Below are 23,308 nucleotides of genomic sequence, written 5' to 3'. Positions count from 1 at the left end.
TAAATTTTTTTGGGGGAAAAAACCGTGACCCCATTTTGAACTCTTCTGGGTCAACCGGAAGTGGGACCATTTCTCAAGAACCATACAACCAATTTTCAAACTTTTTCCAGTTATGGACTCCTTTGGCATTGGACATTCACATCGGGTAGGTGTTTTCCCCTTTTGACCTTTATTTCCGGTTCAACTGGAAGTGGGACCTTATTTCAAGAACTACACAACAGATTTTCAATCTTTTTTCAGTTATTTTGTTATTTATTACTCTATTGTATTATATTGCAATGGTTTTTTGAAATTATTTCCAAATTTACACACATGTTGATTGTCAGGCTGGCAGCATATGTATGTGTGAACCTTCAGATCTATGACATAATTCGGGTCACTTGAGGTTTGTTCTAAAAAAAAAAAACACGACCCCCTGGACGTCCGCTTCGTGTTTAAAGGGTGTCCCAATTCCAGATTCATCAAATGCCGCTTTACGGCCGAGTAAGAATTAAGTCCCTGATTTAGAGTGCACAGTTTGTGATCTATCCATAAGAACAGGCGACGCACCTTCTTTCCATTGAATTGGGAGTATTTACTCTCTGCTTCTGCATGTCACATGCACACCAAAGGGGGAGGCCCTGTTTGTGTATGTGTGGGAGACTGACAACAACCCCAAGCACATTTAGGCCATTTGGTCGGTCAGGTCTACAACCTCGAGCTCCGCATAGAGCAACACAGGACGGGAGCGATCAGCCGGAAATGGGTCTGCCTCATCATCACGTAATGAGTTGGCCGTAATCGTACTCGGGTGGTAAACGCGGCTAGGTTCCCAGTTGGGAGTATAATCTTATTTAGTTAGGGCTTGGATCGTCTAAGAGATATGCATGGAAATGCCACAGGTTTTGGGGTTTTTTTAACATAAAAATTGTCACAGGTCCCCATCTCAGGCAATTACACGCAGTTTGCTTCGGGCATACCACGGTGTGTTAGGCATGTTAGTCGACGTCACCTTACAAAATTGTGTGCGTGATTGGCTGAGGTTGTTAACTGTGGCAATTTCGTTGTACAGAGAGGGTGTTTTAGAACAACCAGTCACATGACAGGGCACTTTTTGAGTCGTAAAACTGCAAAAATAATGACTGGATCAAGTTTAAACTTTGTAGGTTCTTAGATATTGGCAAGTTCTTGTAAATTATAAAATGATGCATAGGTGACGTCATAACATGATTTTTTAAGATTTTTTTAATTTTGCATCTTTAAGTCATAAATGGCTCACTGATGAGATTTCTCCATACGAAAACATCCAGAAGACAACATCCTTTTCATGTTTCCCAACTCATACTTCTAATCTACTATAGTAATCTCATAAACACTGGCTTTTAAAGGCAGTGGACACTATTGGTAATTACTCAAAATAATTAATAGCATAAAACCTTTTTTGGTGACGAGTAACGGAGAGAGGTTGATGGTATAAAACATTGTGAGAAACGGCTCCCTCTGAAGTGCCATATTTTTTCCGAGAAAGAAGTAATTTTCCATGAATTTGATTTTGAGACCTCAAGTTTAGAACTTGAGGTCTCGAAATCAACTATCTTAATGCACATATAACTTTGTGTGATAAGGATATTTTTTTCCTTTCATTCTTATCTTGCAAGTTCGATGATCGATTGAGCTCAAATTTTCACAGGTTTGTTATTTTATGTATGTGTTGAGATACACCAACTGTGAAGGCTAGTCTTTAACAATTACCAATAGTGTCCACTGCCTTGAATCCCTTGATCTCAGCAACAGGCAAGCTGCAGCTGGTACTATTTGCCACTGAAGCATGAAAACCGCTCTAGTAATTTTTTACTGCGTTGCCCAAGTGTTTGAGGCGCATACTAAATAAAATATTGTTCTTATGCATGATTGCTGTCGATGCCCATACCAATTGCGAAATCCCACTTTACACAGCCATTTTTTCTAATAGGTGAAACTTTATAGGTTGTTACATGTAGCTGTTGGCTGTGTTCATATTGGAGTGTTTTTAGCCAGACCATAATTAACATCTAATAGGTGAAACTTACCACCATCTGCACTTGGATTCATAACATGAGTTAACTAACCGACACGTCCTGTGAAACATAGTTACTTACTTAAAACAAACACAAAATGGTGCTGTAAAAGTGACTTTTGACCTGGTTGTTGACATTGAGAATGCAAAGAGTACAATACAACCAAGCTTCTGTGTAATCGATCACACGGTCATGTCTGTGTGAGTGGCGGGTTGGGGGCCCGGACGTAGCTTTTGACCATGAAGGTTTTACCCGAATCGCATTTGCACTTGACTTTTCAGCTTGATTGAACTGACTTGGTCAATTTAAAAAACCTCCAGGGAGGGAAACTTCCAGGGCTGTCTGCATTGGACTTACATATGTAGAATGGTATTGGTTACCCATTTGCTCGGTAAGTTTTCAAAAACAAAGTCCAATGGTTGGCTTTTGATGAAGTGTCAGAGGATTGCCATTTATAGCAAAATGGGTAACTTTACCATTTGAAGTCCAATGCAGACAACCCGCACCATAAAACATAGTGCAAGTGGACTTACGCAGTTGTGTAAAGTTTTATGGAATTCAGCTGCATGAAGTTTCCCTCCCGGCTATTAAACTTATTTGACCCAAATGGTTAGTTTTATTGGGCCTTATCTGGTTGGTAAAATTGACCAGGTCAGTATAACTAAGTCCCAAAGTCCAGTGTGAGCAATAAAAGCTGGTTGGTTGCACATGTCCTTTCATATCCCTTCAATGTGAAATTTTACAACAGAATACAACTTACTTGAATCCTAAGCATCATTCGTCGATTAACTGATTGAAGTTTCTTCTGGCGCTCTTCTGCAGCCTTAAAACGTGTCTGTTCCTTTTGCAGTTTCATGATGTAATCAACAGAGCATTTGAGAATGGTTCCTTTGTTTTGCCTTTGGTCACTATTTATAAAATGAAAGAGAAATGTAATCAACTTTAATTTAGTGATTTAAACAGAGGACAAATTTACATGAGCATGACAGTTAAATATATTTTGTCCGGTCCGTTTGTTTTTGTACATTAATTCATTTATTTATAAGGTATTTGGGCATGCCACCCGCAACCCCCCTTATCTTTGTCTGTGTTATGAGCCCGAAACACCTCTTATATTAGGGCAACTCTTTGTTAACCACTTGCCGCCGGTATTATAATTTAAAAAATGCTTGGCACTTCAGCGGTATTATTTTACAATGAACAGGACAGCAAAGCTGCCGAGGTGAGCTGCCGATCGCCAGGGCCCAATTTCATAGCGCGGCTAAATACACAAACTCCATTAGCATGAAACTTCTCCCTCGATAAAAACAGGAATGCCAACCAAATTTCCACTTGATTTTCAGGGCAAGCAAACAACAGCTGTATACTAGTGAGAAAACAACATGCAACAAATGGAAATTTCATTGGTAATCCTGTTTTTATCAAGAAAGAAGTTTCATGTTAAGCAAATTATTTGTGCTTAGCAGCTCTATGAAATTGGGTCCAGATAGAACCAACGACTGCCAAGACCAATTATTTGATCAACTGATGATCAAAGGGGTGGAGACATTGACAAGTATGAAGTAATGAACATTAAAGGTTTTCATTGTTTTAGCAACTGGAACCAGTAATTAACTCTTTGAATTTCATCTAAAATTGTTGCACTAAAATTGTGTGTGCTAAAAATACAATTATGTAACAGCTCTAAAAATAATTTGCTATCATCCTTCTATATGCGAATTGTGCAGGAATCACTGTAAATATCTTGTTTTGATGTATTTATTTAAATGTAACAAATTTCAGTGCTGATATGCTGGATTATTGTACATGTATTGAACGAAAAATAATGGCAATTTGCTATTTTTCTCACCTGAAGCATAATACCCAAAATTTGCAGCTAATGCTATGAAAATTGTGTCGTTTGTGTGTGTTAAAGCAAACGATTTTTGTTTTTCTGTATTTATGCTTTTGGTGTCTCCGAAGAAATTAAATCAAGTATTGTAGTACTAAAAAGTCACTAATTTTTGTATATATAAGTTCACGGATTTACAAATAACTTACAGGGTTAATAGAAGGCAATGGTGAAAGACTTCTCTTGAAATATTATTCCATGAAATGCTTTACTTTTTGAGAAAACAGCAAAACATTATAGATTCTCGTTAACGAGAATTACGGATTTATTTTAAACACATGTCATGACACGCGAAACGCGCGGAAACAAGGGTGGGTTTTTCCGTTGTTTACTCCCGACTCCGATGACCGATTGAGCCTAAATTTTCACAGGTTTGTTATTTGATATAGAAATTGTGGTACACAAAGTGTGGGCCTTGGACAAAACTGTTTACCGAAAGGATCCAATGGCTTTAAGCTAGGACTAGTTCTAAGTCCTAGGATCGATCTTTAAGCTAGGACTCGTTCTAAGTCCTAGGATAAATCTTTAAGCTAGGACTTGTTCTAAGTCCTAGGATCGATCTTTAAGCTAGCACTCGTTCCAAGTCCTAGGATCCATCCTAAGATAGGAAAAATTTTGTGAAATCAACCCCCAAACACATTATACAAGTTTACTAACAATTTGAGTTTCATAATTTTGTGATACACGGCTGCTGTTAAGGTAACCGATTCCTACAACTGCCAAGTGACAAATAACAACTATGCAATGCAATGCACAGTGCTCACACGTGTACCGACAGTGCAAGTTGAGCGCATTTGACAAATTTGCCCAAATCATCAGCTTGAGCTGTCATACTCACAGAGCGCAAATCTACAGAGTGCGCACAATTTTACTCGATCCGCAAAAACGGCAGATAATGCATTAAGTTTATCCAATTCAATGTTCAAATCTGTTGAACAAAACACATGAACATGGACTCAACAGATGTCAGGAGCAGAGGATTTGTAACATCATTTTAGCTGGAAATTTATCTTATTTACAAATACATCTGACACAAACGTACATGTACCTCCATATAAACCAAAAACATCTCCCGTGTACATGTAGTTCAGTTCAAAGCATACTGAGAAGGACATTGATGCATTTTGGAATACTTGTTTTGCCATTTGTCAACAGAATCTTTCTTTTCTTTTCTTTGGCCTGGTGAGCAATGTAAAGCATGCAAAGGGTAATAGAAACCCACCACTGGTTTTAATCAGGGCTCAGGTACAGTCCTTGTCACAAGACCTCATAAAACTTCTTCAATATACAAGAACTGTGAAAGACCTCTTGTATCCTATATGTACTCCAAACTTACCCTGGAAACACTAACAGGTCTTCCTGAGTTAAATAATAGTACTACAAAACTAAAAAAACATTAAACTCACGGATCAATGTTCTTTGGAATAAGAGTTCCCAACTCCTTGATTCTGTCATTGATGTTAAAGCGTCTTCTTCTCTCAACTGAAAACAACAAAGAACACCATCAAAAGGTTTGTTGGTAAATGAAGGTAGTTTAAAGTTATGCAAGCAGTCACACCCGATTGTTCATTCTATAAAATGTTTTGCTATTGAAATGCAAGTTAGCCATCTAGGTATACAGTTGCTGCTCCAAATGGCTCTAACACATGGTAAAGACACAGCCATGGAAAGATATAGGCTTACTTTAATGTACTTGCATAAGGCATCTTTTTTATTATGTGGACCATTTGTAAGTCTGAAATTCAGACCCTGATATTTTCATCAGTGAAAGCTATTTTGTTGATTTATACATTGTAATCAACTAAGAGGTACCTAGCAAGATATTATACACAATTTTGACAGCCCAGGCCTTTCAAATAAATCAAGGTAGAAGATTTTGAGTCCCTAACTTCAGCATTTTTGACAGACCTCAACAACCTGTTAGATAATTGAGGAATTTAAATGATAAAAATTTCATATTTGCAGGGGCATTTATTTAACTTTTGAATGCGCAGGTGGTGGGGGATGCTGACAAATAATTTAACAGCAAAAGACAATCAAAGTCCGACAATTAAAAAAAAAAAATCACTAATTTTCCGTGCGTCTTTTTTTTCCGTCAAAAATATCAACAATAAGAAACACGTGAGTTAACCAATTTTTAAGACATTCAATGAGCTCGAAAAAAATACAAAGAAAACACGTTTAAATAATAGTTATTTTGTGACAGTGATTGCTGCGATACCTGGTCAACTATCTGAGTAATCAGTTTTTCAAATCTCCAGCGATGTATTTTTTTCTTGTCTGTCATTGACTTCCGCGCGACGTTCATGAATTTTCTGATCGCCCTGTAAGATGACCTTTGACACGAGATGCACCCCCTCAAACGTCTGCTTGTAGTCAGGCACCCTCAGTGTTTTTACGGAACGCGCGATCAGCACATGTTTTTCTGCACGATCTTACACTCAGGCAAAATAATTCTGTCAAGAAAATGACGTCGGCATTTACTGCCGTTCGAACAATCCATCGGACAGCTCCAGAAGAAAATCCAAAACGTCTTTTAGATGATTTACAACGGAAATACTTTCTTCAGAACGCTAGTTTTTGGAAACAAAATCAACTTCCATTCAGGTACGTTTGATGTGGATTGCGCGAAGGTAATAAAGTCTGGAACGTCATTTTGCAATTAAGTCCGTCCATTTTCTGGAACGTCATGCAAGTCTGTCATTTTTTGGCGATCGTCGCTTAAAATCTGTCAAAAATTACGTTCGAAACTGACTTTTTTAACCTAAAATAAAAAAAAACGTGGACGCTTGATAAAGTTTTTATTTTTGATAGATATTAGGTATGAGAGGCTGCAACAATCAGCGAAATTACAGTAGTCTTGTGCCAGAAAAAAAATAATTACAGACAATATTTGCTTCGTTTTTCTGTCAACCTTATGCCCTCCTCTGGCAGGCTTATATTTTCTGTGTTTGGCGTTTTGTTGATTTTTTACTGATTTTATTTGAAAGTACATCTGTTGGACCTCATTATAGTAAACAATTAATGTTCCTTGTGATTTACTTAAGCTAGTTTTGAACTCAATATATATATCCACAGGTTTCACTGCTGCAGACTCTACACTTTTAAAAATGATCACAACACAATTAAAATTAACTGATCTGTCCTTATATGAACATGTTAATAAACCTTAATATGTATATACAACTATTTGAAATATCTAAAAAGGTCAAAATAATTTTTTGAAAAATGGTATTTGAGGTTGTAAAATGGTCCATATTTCAAAGAAGATGCCATAAAGGCAAGATCTGCTGAATACTATCTGCTTGAAAAAAGGTAGAGAATTAGACAAACAAACACAGATCTTACTGTTCAAACCCATCAAAAAAATAAGAAAACCATAGAAAATTAAATCTCTCTTACATAATGTTGAAAGGTCCAGTATAAAAAAAGCTTGAACTTTTACGCTAAAAACAGTTTTACCGCAAGGACGAAGACAAGACAAACAAAACATGACTGTTGTGTATAAATAAAAAAAAAATGGACTGCGTAAATTAGATAAATTTTATTCAAACCGCCTTGATGAAAATTACTGAATTACGGTCTTGTCTGTTGGTGTTGTATGTTAACAAGATGAGTTTAGACTGGTCCTGTCTGTTGGTGTTGTATGTTAACAAGATGAGTTTAGACTGGTCTTGTCTGTTGGTGATGTATGTTAACTAGATGAGTTTAGACTGGTCTTGTCTGTTGGTGATGTATGTTAACAAGATGAGTTTAGACTGGTCTTGTCTGTTGGTGATGTATGTTAACTAGATGAGTTTAGACTGGTCTTGTCTATTGGTGTTGTATGTTAACTAGATGAGTTTAGACTGGTCTTGTCTTTTGGTGTTGTATGTTAGCAAGATGAGTATAGACTGGTCTTGTCTGTTGGTGATGTATGTTAACTAGATGAGTTTAGACTGGTCTTGTGTATTGGTGTTGTATGTTAACAAGATGAATTTAGACTGGTCTTGTCTGTTTGTGATGTATGTTAACAAGATGAGTTTAGACTGGTCTTGTGTGTTTGTGATGAATGTTAACATGATGAGTTTAGATTGGTCTTGTCTTTTGGTGTTGTATGTTAACAAGATGAGTTTAGACTGGTCTTGCCTGTTGGTGTTGTATGTTGACAAGATGAGTTTAGACTGGTCTTGTCTGTTGGTGATGTATGTTAACAAGATGAGTACAGACTGGTCTTGTCTGTTGGTGATGTATGTTAACAAGATGAGTTTAGACTGGTCTTGTCTGTTGGTGATGTATGTTAACCAGATGAGTTTAGACTGGTCCTGTCTGTTGGTGATGTATGTTAACAAGATGAGTTTAGACTGGTCTTGTCTGTTGGTGTTGTATGTTAACAAAATGAGTTTAGACTGGTCCTGTCTGTTGATGATGTATGTTAACAAGATGAGTTTAGACTGGTCTTGTCTGTTGGTGTTGTATGTTAACAAGATGAGTACAGACTGGTCTTGTCTGTTGGTGTTGTATGTTAACAAGATGAGTTTAGACTGGTCCTGTCTGTTGGTGTTGTATGTTAACAAGATGAGTTTAGACTGGTCTTGTCTATTGGTGTTGTATGTTAACTAGATGAGTTTAGACTGGTCTTGTCTTTTGGTGTTGTATGTTAACAAGATGAGTTAGACTGGTCTTGTCTGTTGGTGTTGTATGTTAACTAGATGAGTTTAGACTGGTCTTGTCTTTTGGTGATGTATGTTAACTAGATGAGTTTAGACTGGTCTTGTCTTTTGGTGTTGTATGTTAACAAGATGAGTATAGACTGGTCTTGTCTGTTGGTGATGTATGTTAACTAGATGAGTTTAGACTGGTCTTGTCTTTTGGTGTTGTATGTTAACAAGATGAGTTAGACTGGTCTTGTCTGTTGGTGTTGTATGTTAACTAGATGAGTTTAGACTGGTCTTGTCTTTTGGTGATGTATGTTAACTAGATGAGTTTAGACTGGTCTTGTCTTTTGGTGTTGTATGTTAACAAGATGAGTATAGACTGGTCTTGTCTGTTGGTGATGTATGTTAACTAGATGAGTTTAGACTGGTCTTGTCTATTGGTGTTGTATGTTAACAAGATGAGTTTAGACTGGTCTTGTCTGTTTGTGATGTATGTTAACAAGATGAGTTTAGACTGGTCTTGTATGTTTGTGATGAATGTTAACATGATGAGTTTAGATTGGTCTTGTCTTTTGGTGTTGTATGTTAACAAGATGAGTTTAGACTGGTCTTGTCTGTTGGTGTTGTATGTTGACAAGATGAGTTTAGACTGGTCTTGTCTGTTGGTGATGTATGTTAACAAGATGAGTACAGACTGGTCTTGTCTGTTGGTGATGTATGTTGACAAGATGAGTTTAGACTGGTCTTGTCTGTTGGTGATGTATGTTAACTAGATGAGTTTAGACTGGTCTTGTCTTTTGGTGTTGTATGTTAACAAGATGAGTTTAGACTGGTCTTGTCTTTTGGTGTTGTATGTTAACAAGATGAGTTTAGACTGGTCTTGTCTGTTTGTGATGTATGTTAACAAGATGAGTTTAGACTGGTCTTGTCTGTTGGTGTTGTATGTTAACAAGATGAGTTTAGACTGGTCTTGTCTGTTGGTGATGTATGTTAACATGATGAGTTTAGATTGGTCTTGTCTTTTGGTGTTGTGTGTTAACAGGATGAGTTAAGACTGGTCTTGTCTGTTGGTGATGTACCTGTACATGGGTTTTTGTACACCATCAGGGGCAAATGGCACACAAGCTTCTCATCACAGCAGGCAAAAAAAAGAACAATGGTGTACAAGTACTTACTCATGTTGTGATTGTCCTTCTTCTGTCGTTCTTTAGCTATAGCTCGTACTTGATCTTGAAAAGGTTCTTGCTTAATTTGGTTCAGGTCAGCTGGGCATGAGACTGACTGAGTAGGAACAGCAGCAGGTGTCATACCACCAGTAGGACTCAACTGGTCTAGATATGTGTGTACTGGCATCTTTAACATGATCAGACAAACATCACTTTTTTTTATTTGCATGATACAAGCAACTTCGTCCATACAATTTTAAAATTTCTCATCTGAGTTTGAAATTTGTTGTGTGTTCAAAGCAATTTGCTCAATCTAGCATAAATACATTTAAAAGTTGGATTATACCATGTTCAGATAGTTATTCATGAGTTAAAGGTGCAAAAATGGAAAAAAAAATCTTTAAAAATCATGTGGTGACGTGATCACGGTGTAATTTCACAATTCAGGCGAACTTGCCAATATCCAACGACCTACCAAGTTTCAAAATGATCGCATTATTAGTTCGAGATATATATCACTTCAAAAGGTGCACCTTTAAGCGCGAGTCACGTAGGTTATGCTCAAACATTTATAAAATTATGAATTTTTGTATAAACCACTAGTGCACTATTATGCCAACAATTAAACGTGTCTAAGAAACATCATCCAACCTCTAAATTTCAAAACGAAATTATTATCTGCTAGATTGAGTTTCATTATGTTTGGGGCATAGATTATCACTTGGTATGGTTGCTACATGTATTTGGGATTCTATGGTGTGCCAATATTGGGGGAAATTAAAACATTTTAAGTAAAAAAATTTGAATTAACTGCAGACAGTAGTAAACTCTGATAAACGTAATAAATAATATATCTTCATTAGAGAGAAAATATCATAGATTGGTGATTACGCCTGAAACCAAAACTTATGGTTTTAAATGGGGGGAAAACATACTATTTTGAAGTGTTTGTGCTTCAAGGGGGTGTTTTACTGTCATGCCTTGCGATATCTCCAGTTTCTAACCAAGTAGCCATAATGTCTTGGGACAAAAATGTAATTAAGTTTTTTTTAATAGTAATTGAATGAACTTTTTTACTTATTTTGCACGCCACACTAGCTTCTGAATATTCAATAAAATACCAACCACTGACAGGTTTGAAAACACATGACGCCGCTCCAATGTCGTACATGCATTGGCACTGTAAATAGTGGATTATCTCTCGCAACCGAAAAACAAAACTTTTAAGATTTCAACAAGCGATGAAGTGTAAAAGTCATTGTAAAACTCTTGGATTGATGATTATTTTGTTTAATCCTTTAGTTTTCGATTGTGAAAAATTTTCCTGTTATCCTACTGAAAACACATGACACCAGGATACCATTATTTAGTTTCCAACTTGCCAACGTGAAAGACAGTGTGCGCCTAGTCTTGGCTTAAGGTGTTGGCTTTTTAATACAGTTTTCAGTAAAGCGCCCTCTCTTGGTGGAACGGGACAATGACATTGGCAAAAGTATCCATCGTGCTTTACGAAAATTGAACAACGGCTTTAGTCAAAGACTACCGCGAAGATGACAGGTTGTGTGGTAAATTTACTTGCTGCTTGAATCTTGATGACAAAAAATGTAAAAACGCAGACTGGCCAATCATGGCAAATCGCGGAAGTCTCACATGCCTGTTTGACCTTGAGAGTAAATTGAACCACACATTTTTAAGATGATAACAGCATACGTAGACAGTGTTAATATTTTAAATTGTTACAAAATTCATATCTTGAGAACCATGGTACATGTAGCTAATGTAGCTACAGCACAAAATATATTTGATGATATTAAAGCTAAGTACTCATTCGCCAATTACTTCCAATTGAAACCAGAAGTGATTTGTAGTTCAACTTTTTCTGTTCTTTTTTAGTTGCTTTTAAGATAACAGTGTCTAGCTAGGGTACAGTAAAAGAACATAGTACCCCTGATGTCATGAAATCAAGCAGTGCCCTCTTGTGGCAAGCTTAAAACAGTTCCAAATGCACCTTTTACTTCATATCTATGGTGAAGTTGCAAACCAATGTCTATGGTAATCGTTCCAAACTTTAGTTCAGAGAACATATGTGTGGTATGTGTGAAGTTGTAAATTGATGGCATCATCAAGGAATTGAGATGGGTTTTTTCTTTAAGAATTTGGTATAAATATAAATTTAACTGGCTAATTTGATTTAGTAAAACGACTTGTTTTCTTATTATCATACATGCTATACTAGACTTGCACAGTATTACAACAAGTTTAGGAATCAAAATATAAACAATGGAAATTATACAAAGTGTAACATGTTTTTACCGTTGATGGCATCATCACCGGCTCTTGAAGGTATTGACTAAGTGCTTCTTCTCCTATGCTTGATTCCAAACTTATCACTTCATCTAAAATATCATCCACCTGTAATGAAATAAAAAAAAGAGTTGACTTGCTGGGTTTTTATATCTCACTTTATACTTTATACTCTCATTTATTGTTAAGAATCCTTCTGAGGCAGCGCTGGTGGTAGCGTTCAAATGTCAGCAGGTTCCTGAGATATGTAACCCAAGTTTCACAATTGTACAATAGCGAGGGGATTACAACAGTACTATAAACAAGAAGTTTGGTGGGAGTTCATAGATCATAATCATTGAAAACACGATACTGGTGTCTTTCCTGTTAGCGCATGTCATCTTTGAAGATGCTAAAAAAACGTTCAACACCAACATTGCTTTGGGAGTTGTACCTGGCTGTGCGGCAGTGAGTGACGAACGAGGAAAACTGAGAACTGTTCCAAGGTCCATTGTCAGTGATGATGACCTCTGGGAGGCCCCCTTTTGTGAACATTTGCTGCAGGATCGAGGTGGCCATGGAACCGTTTGAGTGATTTCCGGCCACTTCGAGTGGAGATCATGGAACACCACAAGAAAAACCCTGATTCTGGGGAGCACTTTCAATCGCGCCAAAAATGTCCAACTGCAGTTGCTGCCAGGGTAGTTGGAGCTGGTCTGATGTTTACATGGTCTATGGCCTTTTCGCTCAGAGCATACCCTTCGCAGTGCACAAGTACACACTACATGAATTAGCAAAGGTTTGTAAACACAATACCAAAAGTGCTGCCTTCTGTAACAGATCGTCGTCTGATCTGAGACTACAACATTTTGCGCCTGCAGCCATACCTGGGTGATCTTTGGTATGGAGGCTGTAGTGTTAATCATGTTTATAATGTGATGATATATGACCAACCTCGACCTGCTCATGGTGGAAACCACCAAACAGTTCTTGCTTCAACTTGGAATATTCATTAGCTAAAGATATAACATTTTAATTGCAAAAATATTTCAATTATTTCAGACGAAAAGACGTACTTGTGTAGTAGTCCATTTGGTACCTTATTAGATACTTTTTAAACACCTTTGAAATCAATCTTAAATTATTCACCTACATAAATTGGAAAAATTACTTAAAATATACTCATCAAGTACTATACCTCTTGCGTAGTTGACATGGGACTGTTGGGTACACTGGAGATTGATCCACTCTGTTTGCGTGATGGGGAATTTGAAGTAGGGCTGCAATTGAGTAAATGAGGAGACATTCTTGATTGCGATGCAGAAGCTGACAGATACTGTTCAACTTGACGCTTTTGGGATTGCTTGATGTAATACCGCGTCGGGTTCTCAAGTTTGGTGGTCACCTGAAATAACCAAGCATAACAAAGGAAATAAAAACAAATTGGCTTTACAAGCTACTTACATGTTTAAATGTTCAGGTTTATGATTAAACCTTGTTTCGCTGAAAAATATCAATAGTTTTCCCCTTCTGTCCTCTTTTGGACCTTGTAAGACATGCAGCCAATTTCACGCAACTTTACGAAACTGCGAATTTTGCCTAAAGATGAGTGAAATTTGCTGCAGATTTCATGTCCTATCATATACTTTTAGTTCCCTGACAAGTTTTTACACTCCTTTGGCATAAAACAAATTATAAGTAATTTAAAGAAGTAATTATATCACTCTCTTTTTTGTAAATACATTGTTTGGTCCTTAAGTATTTAAAAACACAAAACTGGTGTGTTGACAAAACACAAAAAGCCCAATGACATTAACCACATTTTGGACCTTGTCATCACCCCACCTATTGTCTCAAACTTTGTTATTCTACCTGAATTATCAGACCATTATGCAATAATGTGTAACTTGAGTCTGTGCAAGCCAAAGGTCCCAACAGTCACTGTAGAGAGCCGACAGTGGAAAAAGGTTAGTTTTCCTGCGACAGGAACTCATTTAGCTTGGATTCCCATGTCAGGCAATATGAAAGTACTGTATGTGAAAGTTTAAATAAACCGGCACCTTGGTGATCAGAAACATCAGGATTAAATTGCGTTAAAAAAAATATTAATGTAACATTGAATATTTCCAAAACTAAAGCGACAGTAATAATTGAAGTAAATTTAAATCCATGTTACAGGTCTTTATCCATGACCCTAATTGAATGCAAAGCACTTGTAAATGTTTATTTCAGGGTTTACAACCAAACTTAGCATAAGATTTGGGTATCATGCAATTTTCAGTATGAAATCATTATAATCTTTCATTTTTGTTTCAACAACTAGACCCCCCTGTGTTCACTTTTACAAACTTTTTCTTTACTTTATTTTAGTCTTAAGCTGAGCAAAGTCCCTCAAGAAATGCATGGTGGAACACTGATTAGTTGTGATACAAAGATATGTTTATAAAACTGTACATTAAATGCACATCATCCAAGACCAGACATGGTACCCCACTGCAGTCACAGGAAAAAACAGTGAATCATCAAGCAAGTGTGACCTCATTGATCCAAAGTAATTATAGGCATCCTGTTGCTTGTCTAGTGTGCACATCCATGTACATGAATTGCTTTCAAAAAGATGAACACGTTCAGTAACAAATTCGCTGTAAGGTAGACCAGGTAAATGAGTATACTTAAGTTCCTGCAATAAAACCTTTTGTAAATCAGAATGTTAATAAAAGGTTAAAAAAAAAAGTAATTTTCATTGTTTTCAAGTGTGTGCCTTCTTTTATGTTGTACACGTATACTTGCGTAAGAGATACAGTGGTACAATTGAAACGGCATCCTAACATGGTGCTTTTAGAGCCCTGCTGATAAAGTGTTGGTCCTCACCCAAAGTATCAATTAACAAGACCACTTTAAAGTGATGTCATTACAACTTTTATTCATCTTTGAGAGACATTTCCAAGGACATTTAGATTATAAAGCTCCATTGTGTTATTTTAACATGATTATTGAGGCTCAATTGCCTCGTAAGTTTCAAGGCTCAATTCAGTTTTAATTTAGAGGAACCGTTTGTGGTTGAACAAAAACAAAATTGACTAGACCAGGATTTGAACCATCAACTTCCATTTAAATGTGCCTACGCTCTACTGACTGAGAGTATAAGTTTAATTAGGAGAGACAGTCACTGTTGAAGACGCTGACCATTAATCTGGGATATTTAATTTTAAGAAGACCAGTTCCTCTTAACATTCCGGTTAACAAATAAATTCTGGTTTCAAAATGGGAAGACACCGCCAAAATGTGTGATGGCAAAATGCCGGTTTTTAAAACATAATTCATAAATACCTCAGACAGTTTCGCTTTTCCTATTGGTGGAGAGCATGTCACGTGTGTGTGTGTATAAACCTTTGCTTATGACCAGTTAAAACATGGGTGTGACACGCGAGCTTGCACCTGTGCTTATAAGACAGTTTCTGCATTCCTATTGGTCGAGAGCAACGGCCACATCACGCAATACGCGCAGCATTCCCTTACAAGAACCAGGCCTCGTTTGGGTCTAAACCACTAGTTGAAAACCTCTTCACCACACATTGATTCCCTTAGTTAATTTCCAACATATCAAGTGCAGTTACTGAGATTTGAACGTGTTCGAGCACTCAAGCAGGAACGCCCTTTCTTATATAAATATATTAATTCATTATTCTCCTTCTTTTTCATCTCCCTGCCATTGTCTGTTTAAAACAAAGACAAACTTCACTAGCTCACACAACTTAAAAACTTCACACATTAATGTACAAGTAGTTTGATTTTTTCGCCATGTACACAATGTTCATCTACATGTACACTGTAGTTAATGACATCTTCAGGCATTGACACTATTTACATCAAATCAAGTTTTATCTGTATTTAAAAATACACTGTACATGTTGTACAAATCATAAGCCCTGACCACACATGTAAGTTGCACAATGTATACATCATCTCAAAGGACTTCTAAAACTTAACAAACGCTACATAGATTGTGACCCCATTTGACCGTGACTTACGGTTCAAACCAGTAGTTGAACATTTCAAAACTCATATCACAGATTTACACAAAGGACTAAATTAATACAAATGTTATCTTTGCTTGGGCTCTTAGGCACATTTATGATTAATCCACATTCATGAATACCTCAGAAAGTTTCGCTATTCCTATTGGTGGAGAGAGCATCACGTGGGGGTGTTTAAACGGTTGATAATGACCAGCTGGAGCTCTGTTTATAACTGGTTGTTTAAGGGTACTATCGCTAGTCTTGGTGCAAGACGTTTCACGTTACGGGCGATGCGGGTATAGTTGGTGAGTTGGCCGCGCTGTGTTTAAAAGGAAAACGGGCGTGCCTCGACCCACTAGTGCTGGTCGAAGTGACCGCGGTGGCTAAACGCTTTCAAAAGAGATGGAAATGGAAATTTAAGGTTTTAATCAAACAGATTATATTTTCTGATAAGTTTCTAAAAACTTTTCAGGAGGAAAAATAGGTTGAATATCTTGTTATATTTTTCCTTGAGACAGAAGTACAATAGAAGTAATTTTTTTTGCCAAAAATCTTGCAAACAAAATTAAACCCATTGGACACTTACAGAACAGAACAAAAATTAAAAGTTCACCGATTTACAAATAACTTACAGGGTTTACAGAAAGTAGTGGTGAAAGACTTCCCTTGAAATATTATTCCATGAAATACTTTACTTTTTGAGGAAACATTAAAACAATTATCAATTCTCATAATTGAGAATTACGGATTTATTTTAAACACATGTCATGACATGGCGAAACGTGCGGAAACAAGGGTGGGTTTTCCCGTTATTTTCTCCCGACTCTGATGACCAATTGAGCCTAAATTTTCACAGGTTTGTTATTTTACACATAAGTTGTAGTACACGAAGTGTGTGCCTTTGGACAATACTGTTTACCAATGTTGTGCGATTGCTTTAAGAAAATACATACAAATTTGACATCGTAGGAAAAGGTCATTTTATATGCTACAAATTGTATGCACAAAGTTTTTCAAAGTAAACTTAGGTTCCCACAGAAAATCAAGATTGAAACCAGTACACACTGCAAATTGTGTTATACAGCATTGTGACCTTTGTCAACAATGCGGTATCCGATTGGGCGCTTGCAATAAACAATGTGGTATTGAAAGGGTTAAGAACTGGTCACTACCCTTTAATTACTGCTAACATTTCAATTGCTTCCGTTAACTGTGTAAGTTACATGTGGTCCAATGATGAATAACCTGCTTTTCTACGATTTCCACATTACATTTTTTATTATTGCACTGTGAAGGGCAGAAAAACGTGTGTAAAACATATTTTTTATGCTTCTTTGTTGACTTAATATATTCATTTATTCACACTTCATACCCCAGTTCAAGGGCCCACAGCGGTGGCTTTATTTTCAAATTTATCAATTCGGATCATTCTATACTTTGATGTCGAAAGAAACACATCTGGCAACTTCATGTTACTTCTCCAACAAGTAATGATCTTCTCCATTTACTTATTTCACATTTCCCTGTTATCATAAATTGCATTTACCTTCGTACAATCTCTTGCATTTATACTTGTTTTATACATTTTGCTTAGATTTATAGCCACTTTTTTAATGTTGTTTTTGCAAGATTCCAAATTGAGATTCGGCAACCAGGAGTTCCGCCCTTTTTCAGAACTTAGTTTAATTAACCTTTCTTTATTTATCATACATGAGTTTGAGTTATTAGAAAGAGATAATTGAGCTCTTGAGTAATACTTCTTGAGGTATATTTTGCACAGTTTGCAAGGTTTATTTAGTTGAATATTTGGGCGTTTCCAAGATGGCGAACGCCATAAAGGTTTTGGCGGGAACCTGCCAGAGGAAATACCGTTTTGTAATTTTTCTTTAATGTTGCCATCCAACTACAATCTCTATTTGATGGCCTTAGTTAGTAATCGCTTAGACATTAATGTATATTTTCTAGCGATGTGTCTTTTTCTAATTGTTTAATTTCGGGGCTGAGAGAAACCCGCCCCGTATGTGAATTTTATAGTTGCCTTATTCCTTGAATAACTCGTAGACATACTCGTAGACATAAGCACTGTATATATTAATGTTATAATGTATATTAATTTTATGTTATTGTTTCTCATTAATATTATTGATTCTATACTTTGATGTCAAGAGAAACACATCTGACAACTTCGTGATCTTTCTCCGACAGATTATATGAATAAAGCCCGGAGGCAAGAGATCTAGAGAATGTTTCCACATTAAAATCTTTCAATTAAACGGGTCACAGCACCAATAATGTTCAAAGTCCACAAAGCCTACTTTAGTTTCATGCAAAACTCCATATTATGTGAGCACTGTTTTTCACTTACCAAGACTCACAAAAATATTTTAAAAAACCTTCAAACTTTCAGCTCTGTAGCCAATAGTGCATGAATTTGGACAAAAGTTTCATTGCATGAACTGACATCATAACCATGAAATTTTCCAATTGATTGGTAACTTCACCACATTTGCAGTTACTACACCAAAAACAACTTTAAAAACTGTTTTATTTTCAATATTTTTTTTATCAAGTTTCATCATCAATTTTTACTGAATAAAAGTAAAAATCAGTAAATGCTTTTAAAAAATTTACCTCTGTAAACTAAGTATGATAAAAAGGGTGCATTTCTTTTGCACAATCAGGAAAAGTGTTCCTGATAGACCATTGTGTTGCGCTGTCACTGTTGTATTTCAACATCTTTTCAGCATATAGACACAATGTACCTATGATTGTAACAAAGAAACTGAAACTAAACTGAAAATTTCAGTCAAAGACTCCTTTGGCATTGGAGATTGCCAAAGGGTTAGATCCATTTAAAAGCTCAAGAGAGATTGATCAAAACAAAACATTTGTTGTTCAAGGAACTGCATGAACATAATGAAGAGCTTTGATGGCCAGTTCATGAACTGATCTCAACTAATGAACAATCATGAACCAATCATTGAAAATCATGAACATTCTATGATTATCTCGCTTTGGAGTCATTGAGAAGCTTCTTTCATGTTAACATCCGGTTTCAGCTGAAAGACCAACAACAAACTCAGATAAAAATCAGAACACCTTTTCAAGAAAGTGTTTGGGTAATGTCCAACAAACTTAAATAATAAAAGACACTGGACACTCTTGGTTATTGTCAAAGACCAGTCTTCTCACTTGCTGTATCTCTACATATGCAAAAAATAACATACCTGTAAAAATTTGAGCTCAATTGGTTGTCGAAATTGCAAGATAGTAATGAAAGAAAAAACACCTTTGTCACACGAAGTTATGTGCTTTCAGATGCTTGATTTGGAGACCTCAAAATCTAATTCTGAGGTCTCAAATCAATTTTGTGAAAAATACTACTTTCCCGAAAACTACGTTACTTCAGAGGGAGCTGTTTCTCACAATGTTTTATATTATCTACAGCTCCCCATTGTTACCAAGTAAGGTTTCATGCTAATAATTATTTTGAGTAATTACCAATAGTTTCCACTGCCTTTAAAGAATAACATGAGGTGTTTGAGCAGTTGTAGAAACACCTAAAAAATTAAATTAATTACAAAGGGAATATTGAATGAATGGGAGCACTTTAAGAATAAACATTCAGGGATAAAAGCTCCCCCAAAAGTTATGTCTCACTAGGTTCAAATACTATGCATTAAAGATGTCTAAAAACCTTGCGGTAAAAATAGCTCAACAGGAAATTCATATTTATTCAGGGAAGTTCTGGTCAGGTTTTAGCTATGTCATTCTTTAGGTGACGCACTTGTTTGTCTTAAGGGAACCCATCGACTATTAAATGGATGACTGTACTTGTGAGGCACTTTAGTTTGGCTAGCAAATTAAAAATGAATGTAAACATGCATCTGCAACTCAAGTAAGTTTGTTTTAGTCAACAAAAAATGTGTGTGAAGGATTGCAGAAATAACATTGAATAAAATTTTTTTTAAAAAATCAGAAAAGCTCAAGCTCATGATGAAATAGTTACACGTACTTAGTGAACCTGAGAAATGTTTGCCGGGTTTACAAAAACATGAGAGCTTTGATTTGATACCGTCTTGATGCCCATGATGTAGTCTTACCACTATCATTTTGCAATGTACAAGTTGGTCAGAAATGTTCTATTCTTGCACTGTACAGATAAGACTTGCACAAAATGTTTGCAGACCATTCAGCAGTTGGGTGCACTAAAATGTACATAGTCCTAACAGTGAGTATGAACACCTCTGGTAGTACACAAGTTGCCATGTAAATGGGTCATGTTACTGGTCATTATACAAACTCATTAACACAGATTCCCTACATAATGTACAAGTATCGTACAGTACTCCGCAGTACTTGAAACTTGACTACATGTAAAAGGTTCTTGACACAGCAATGCTTAACGACAGTGAAATGTAGCACCAGTATAAATCATGTTTGTTTTTATTAAGGCCTTACAATACATGTAAGGCCAACTTCGCTTAGTGTTTAATATGTTAACATCAAGTTCAAAAACACACACACAATGACTGTACATAGTCTGGATTTTTATTGTTAAAATCTTTGAACAAACACTTGGCGCAGAGCTTGATTAAACTCGACTAATCCAAGCAAAATGAAATATCTTGCAGAGAGAAACAACCAAAAGTTTAATAAAGATCAAGTGACTTTTAGGCCAACATCTTGTCTTAGTTTTAAGTTAGAGATATTTGGGTCTTCATCAGAAAGCATGCAGTGGAATAAATGCTGGGATCCAATGTAGAAAAAAAAGGGAAAAAAATCAGCTGAGACTATGTTATTTCGTCAGCAATTTTACGAAGGGCCAAAAAGTCCCCTGCAGCCAAATGTGTCTGTTTCGAGAAAACCACGTTTTAAGTTTAGCTAGATTGGAATCTACTAGTTGGTAGACTTTTCGAAATTTGATCTTGGAATGTTTTACATGTCAAGGAAGAAGAGATCCTAAATCATACAAATCTGTTTCAATTTTGTCCCTAACGTGTTTAATTAATGAGTAATTATTTAATTAACAAAATGTTCTCTTCGTGAAAACGTTACAAAACATGGTCTGCGTGCAGCGGGTCATGTATAAACTTTTTGGCTGTTCGTGAAAACGCAAAAGCCGGAGCACCCACTTTTGGCACCATGCCAAGGGATAATTTCACGCGGTAGAGCAATACACTTTTCTGCACTTCGTGAAAACGCAATTCAGGGTGCTGCTTATTTTTTGTCCTTTTAAGTTTTTGGCTCTTCGTGAAAACGCAAAAGCCGGTGCGCTCATGATTGGCACTGTGCCAGCTGTACAATCATCAAATTAGCGAAATTAGGAAACGAGACAATTTTGCGACCTATAACTTCGTAAATAGTTAGATCCCGATCACAATAGTCAAATCCACCAAAAAAATCAAAATCACTTTTTTTATCGATTTTTAAGGTTTTTGGCCCTTTGTGAAATTGGGGACGATTTCTACACACAAACATTTAAGTGAAAAGTGGGTTTACCCTTGAAGTGTGTTACCTCATTTTGTTTTTTGTTGTTTGTATCTGTATGCCTAACGCATTAAAGCTTCACTTGCTTGTTAATTTGAAGCAGTTATCAACAATCTACAGAAATTGTTTGACTACATTTTCACAGTTTAAGAAAAAGAAAGCACTGATATTTCATATTGTAGAACATTAACATTTAAGTCAAGGAAACAAGTTGAAGACAGAACTGCTTGTACTGTTTAAAAATCTTGTTGTCAAACTTTGTGTGAATTAAAACGATTAGATTGAATAGTGTACCGTCACTTCTAAATAAATATTAAAAAGATTTATTTGGGGAGATTTTATAGGCACTTAAGCATGACTGAAAATGAAAGAAGTTTATTAACCTACCTGGTTATAAGGATGGTGGTGAGCGTGAAGGTGTTGGTGTGGTTGATGCCCATAGTATGGAAGCATTACTGCTATTCCACCATACATACTGTTTAAATCTAACGGACCAGCCGTTATGAACTTTAATTGAAATAACTTGTGATTGACCACACGAGCTACCAGCGCTGTGAGGTCTTGGGACGGAGTGAGCAGTCTCAACAAGAGCTTGCTACATATCAAAGCTAGAGGAGGGGAGCAATTAGAATATGGATGATGTCATTTTCCTGTCTGTAAACTCTTTCTTTCCATTACCAATCCCCCTATTTCCTGTCTACAGCAGTTCTCATTGGTTATTGATGGGATGTACGTCAAATACACTGATCATACAGATATCCCCCTCCCACAATAGTTGTTACATGTATAAATAGCCTTTGTCCCACTGTATGATCCCAGCTCCTTTAGCTACCAGCGGCACAACCCCTGGCCAATCTGCAATTAAGATTTACAGGCTCTTGCTACATGTACATTACACCTACCTTCTCTACCCAGGTCAGACCATGTATGTATGCACCTGGATAACAAGACAGTAAATGGTAAAAGGGATCAAAGACCCCCCAAAAAGGGACAGAAACCAGCCTGAACAGGTAGCAAAAAAGGGACAGAAACCAGCCTGAACAGGTAGCAAAAAAGGGACAGAAACCAGCCTGAACAGGTAGCAAGCAGAGAAAAATTGGCTGATACCATCCTGAAACCTTCAAAGTCACCTGGAAGTGGTATTTTGTCAAAATAAAGCTACAATATGTGTTTTGATGAGTGGAATATGAATAAACAATTAACTAAGGTTTACAAAAATTAGTTTCCATGTTATTTACAAATTTGAAGAAAAAAAACGACCCGAGAGGGCGCTGTTCATGACGTCAATCACGGTGCCATGAATCGCATGCAGTGCCAACACAGCATAGTGACGCTTGGCGCAAGCTAAAAACATGCCCTCAAAGTTGAAACAATACCTGATTTTTTTCACGTTAGGCAAATGCTCCTTTAGGTTCGTTACGTCTTTTAGGTACCTTCTTCGACTTCCCCACTAGCTGAAAAAGTTATTGGGATGTTTTAGAAAAGAACTTTTCTCTTCATGTCAAAATGTGTAGTGAATTCCGGATTCTCGAAGCACGGCGGCTCGAAGTGTTTGCTGCACAGAGCTGGGAAAAGAGGTCGGACCAGACAACTTGGCAAACTGACACCATCTTTAGTTGTTTTGCTGCATCCAGCAGCAATACACCTTGACATTGCCGTCGACATTGCCGGAAAAATGCAAGAAAAAAACTTTTTCAAAACGTACAAACTCACGACTAGGACTTGAATGTACTTGCACGTACGTGTGTTCGATGTTCGATTGAGGCAAAGTCTTCCTCGATTGACG

General features: G+C 36.6%; 2 protein-coding genes across 3 annotated transcripts in view; both read right to left on the bottom strand.

Annotated features, from left to right (window-relative positions):
- The window catches only part of LOC139954245 (U6 snRNA-associated Sm-like protein LSm3), a 514,674-nt gene that overhangs the window by 105,345 nt on the left and 386,021 nt on the right, over positions 1 to 23,308 (bottom strand). The window lies entirely within an intron of this gene.
- LOC139954239 (microphthalmia-associated transcription factor-like) overlaps positions 1 to 23,308 on the bottom strand; it is a 59,822-nt gene that overhangs the window by 4,402 nt on the left and 32,112 nt on the right. Inside the window, exons 1-6 of one of the 2 annotated variants that reach the window (XM_071953959.1) lie at positions 21,910 to 22,071; positions 13,212 to 13,418; positions 12,044 to 12,142; positions 9,740 to 9,917; positions 5,334 to 5,409; positions 2,797 to 2,944 (exon numbers count right to left, since the gene is read on the bottom strand). In XM_071953959.1, the coding sequence (XP_071810060.1) occupies positions 2,797 to 2,944; positions 5,334 to 5,409; positions 9,740 to 9,917; positions 12,044 to 12,142; positions 13,212 to 13,418; positions 21,910 to 21,996 (795 nt within the window). In that variant the 5' untranslated portion in view covers positions 21,997 to 22,071. Of the gene's footprint in view, positions 1 to 2,796; positions 2,945 to 5,333; positions 5,410 to 9,739; positions 9,918 to 12,043; positions 12,143 to 13,211; positions 13,419 to 21,909; positions 22,072 to 23,308 lie in introns of those variants that run through there. The other variant, XM_071953957.1, reaches the window with a different exon arrangement.

The sequence above is a fragment of the Asterias amurensis genome, chromosome 2, assembly GCF_032118995.1.
Source record: "Asterias amurensis chromosome 2, ASM3211899v1".
NCBI classification, from domain to species: domain Eukaryota; kingdom Metazoa; phylum Echinodermata; class Asteroidea; order Forcipulatida; family Asteriidae; genus Asterias; species Asterias amurensis.
The sequence above is the reverse complement of the archived record's forward strand: the minus strand, read 5'-3'. Positions and strand labels throughout refer to the sequence as shown.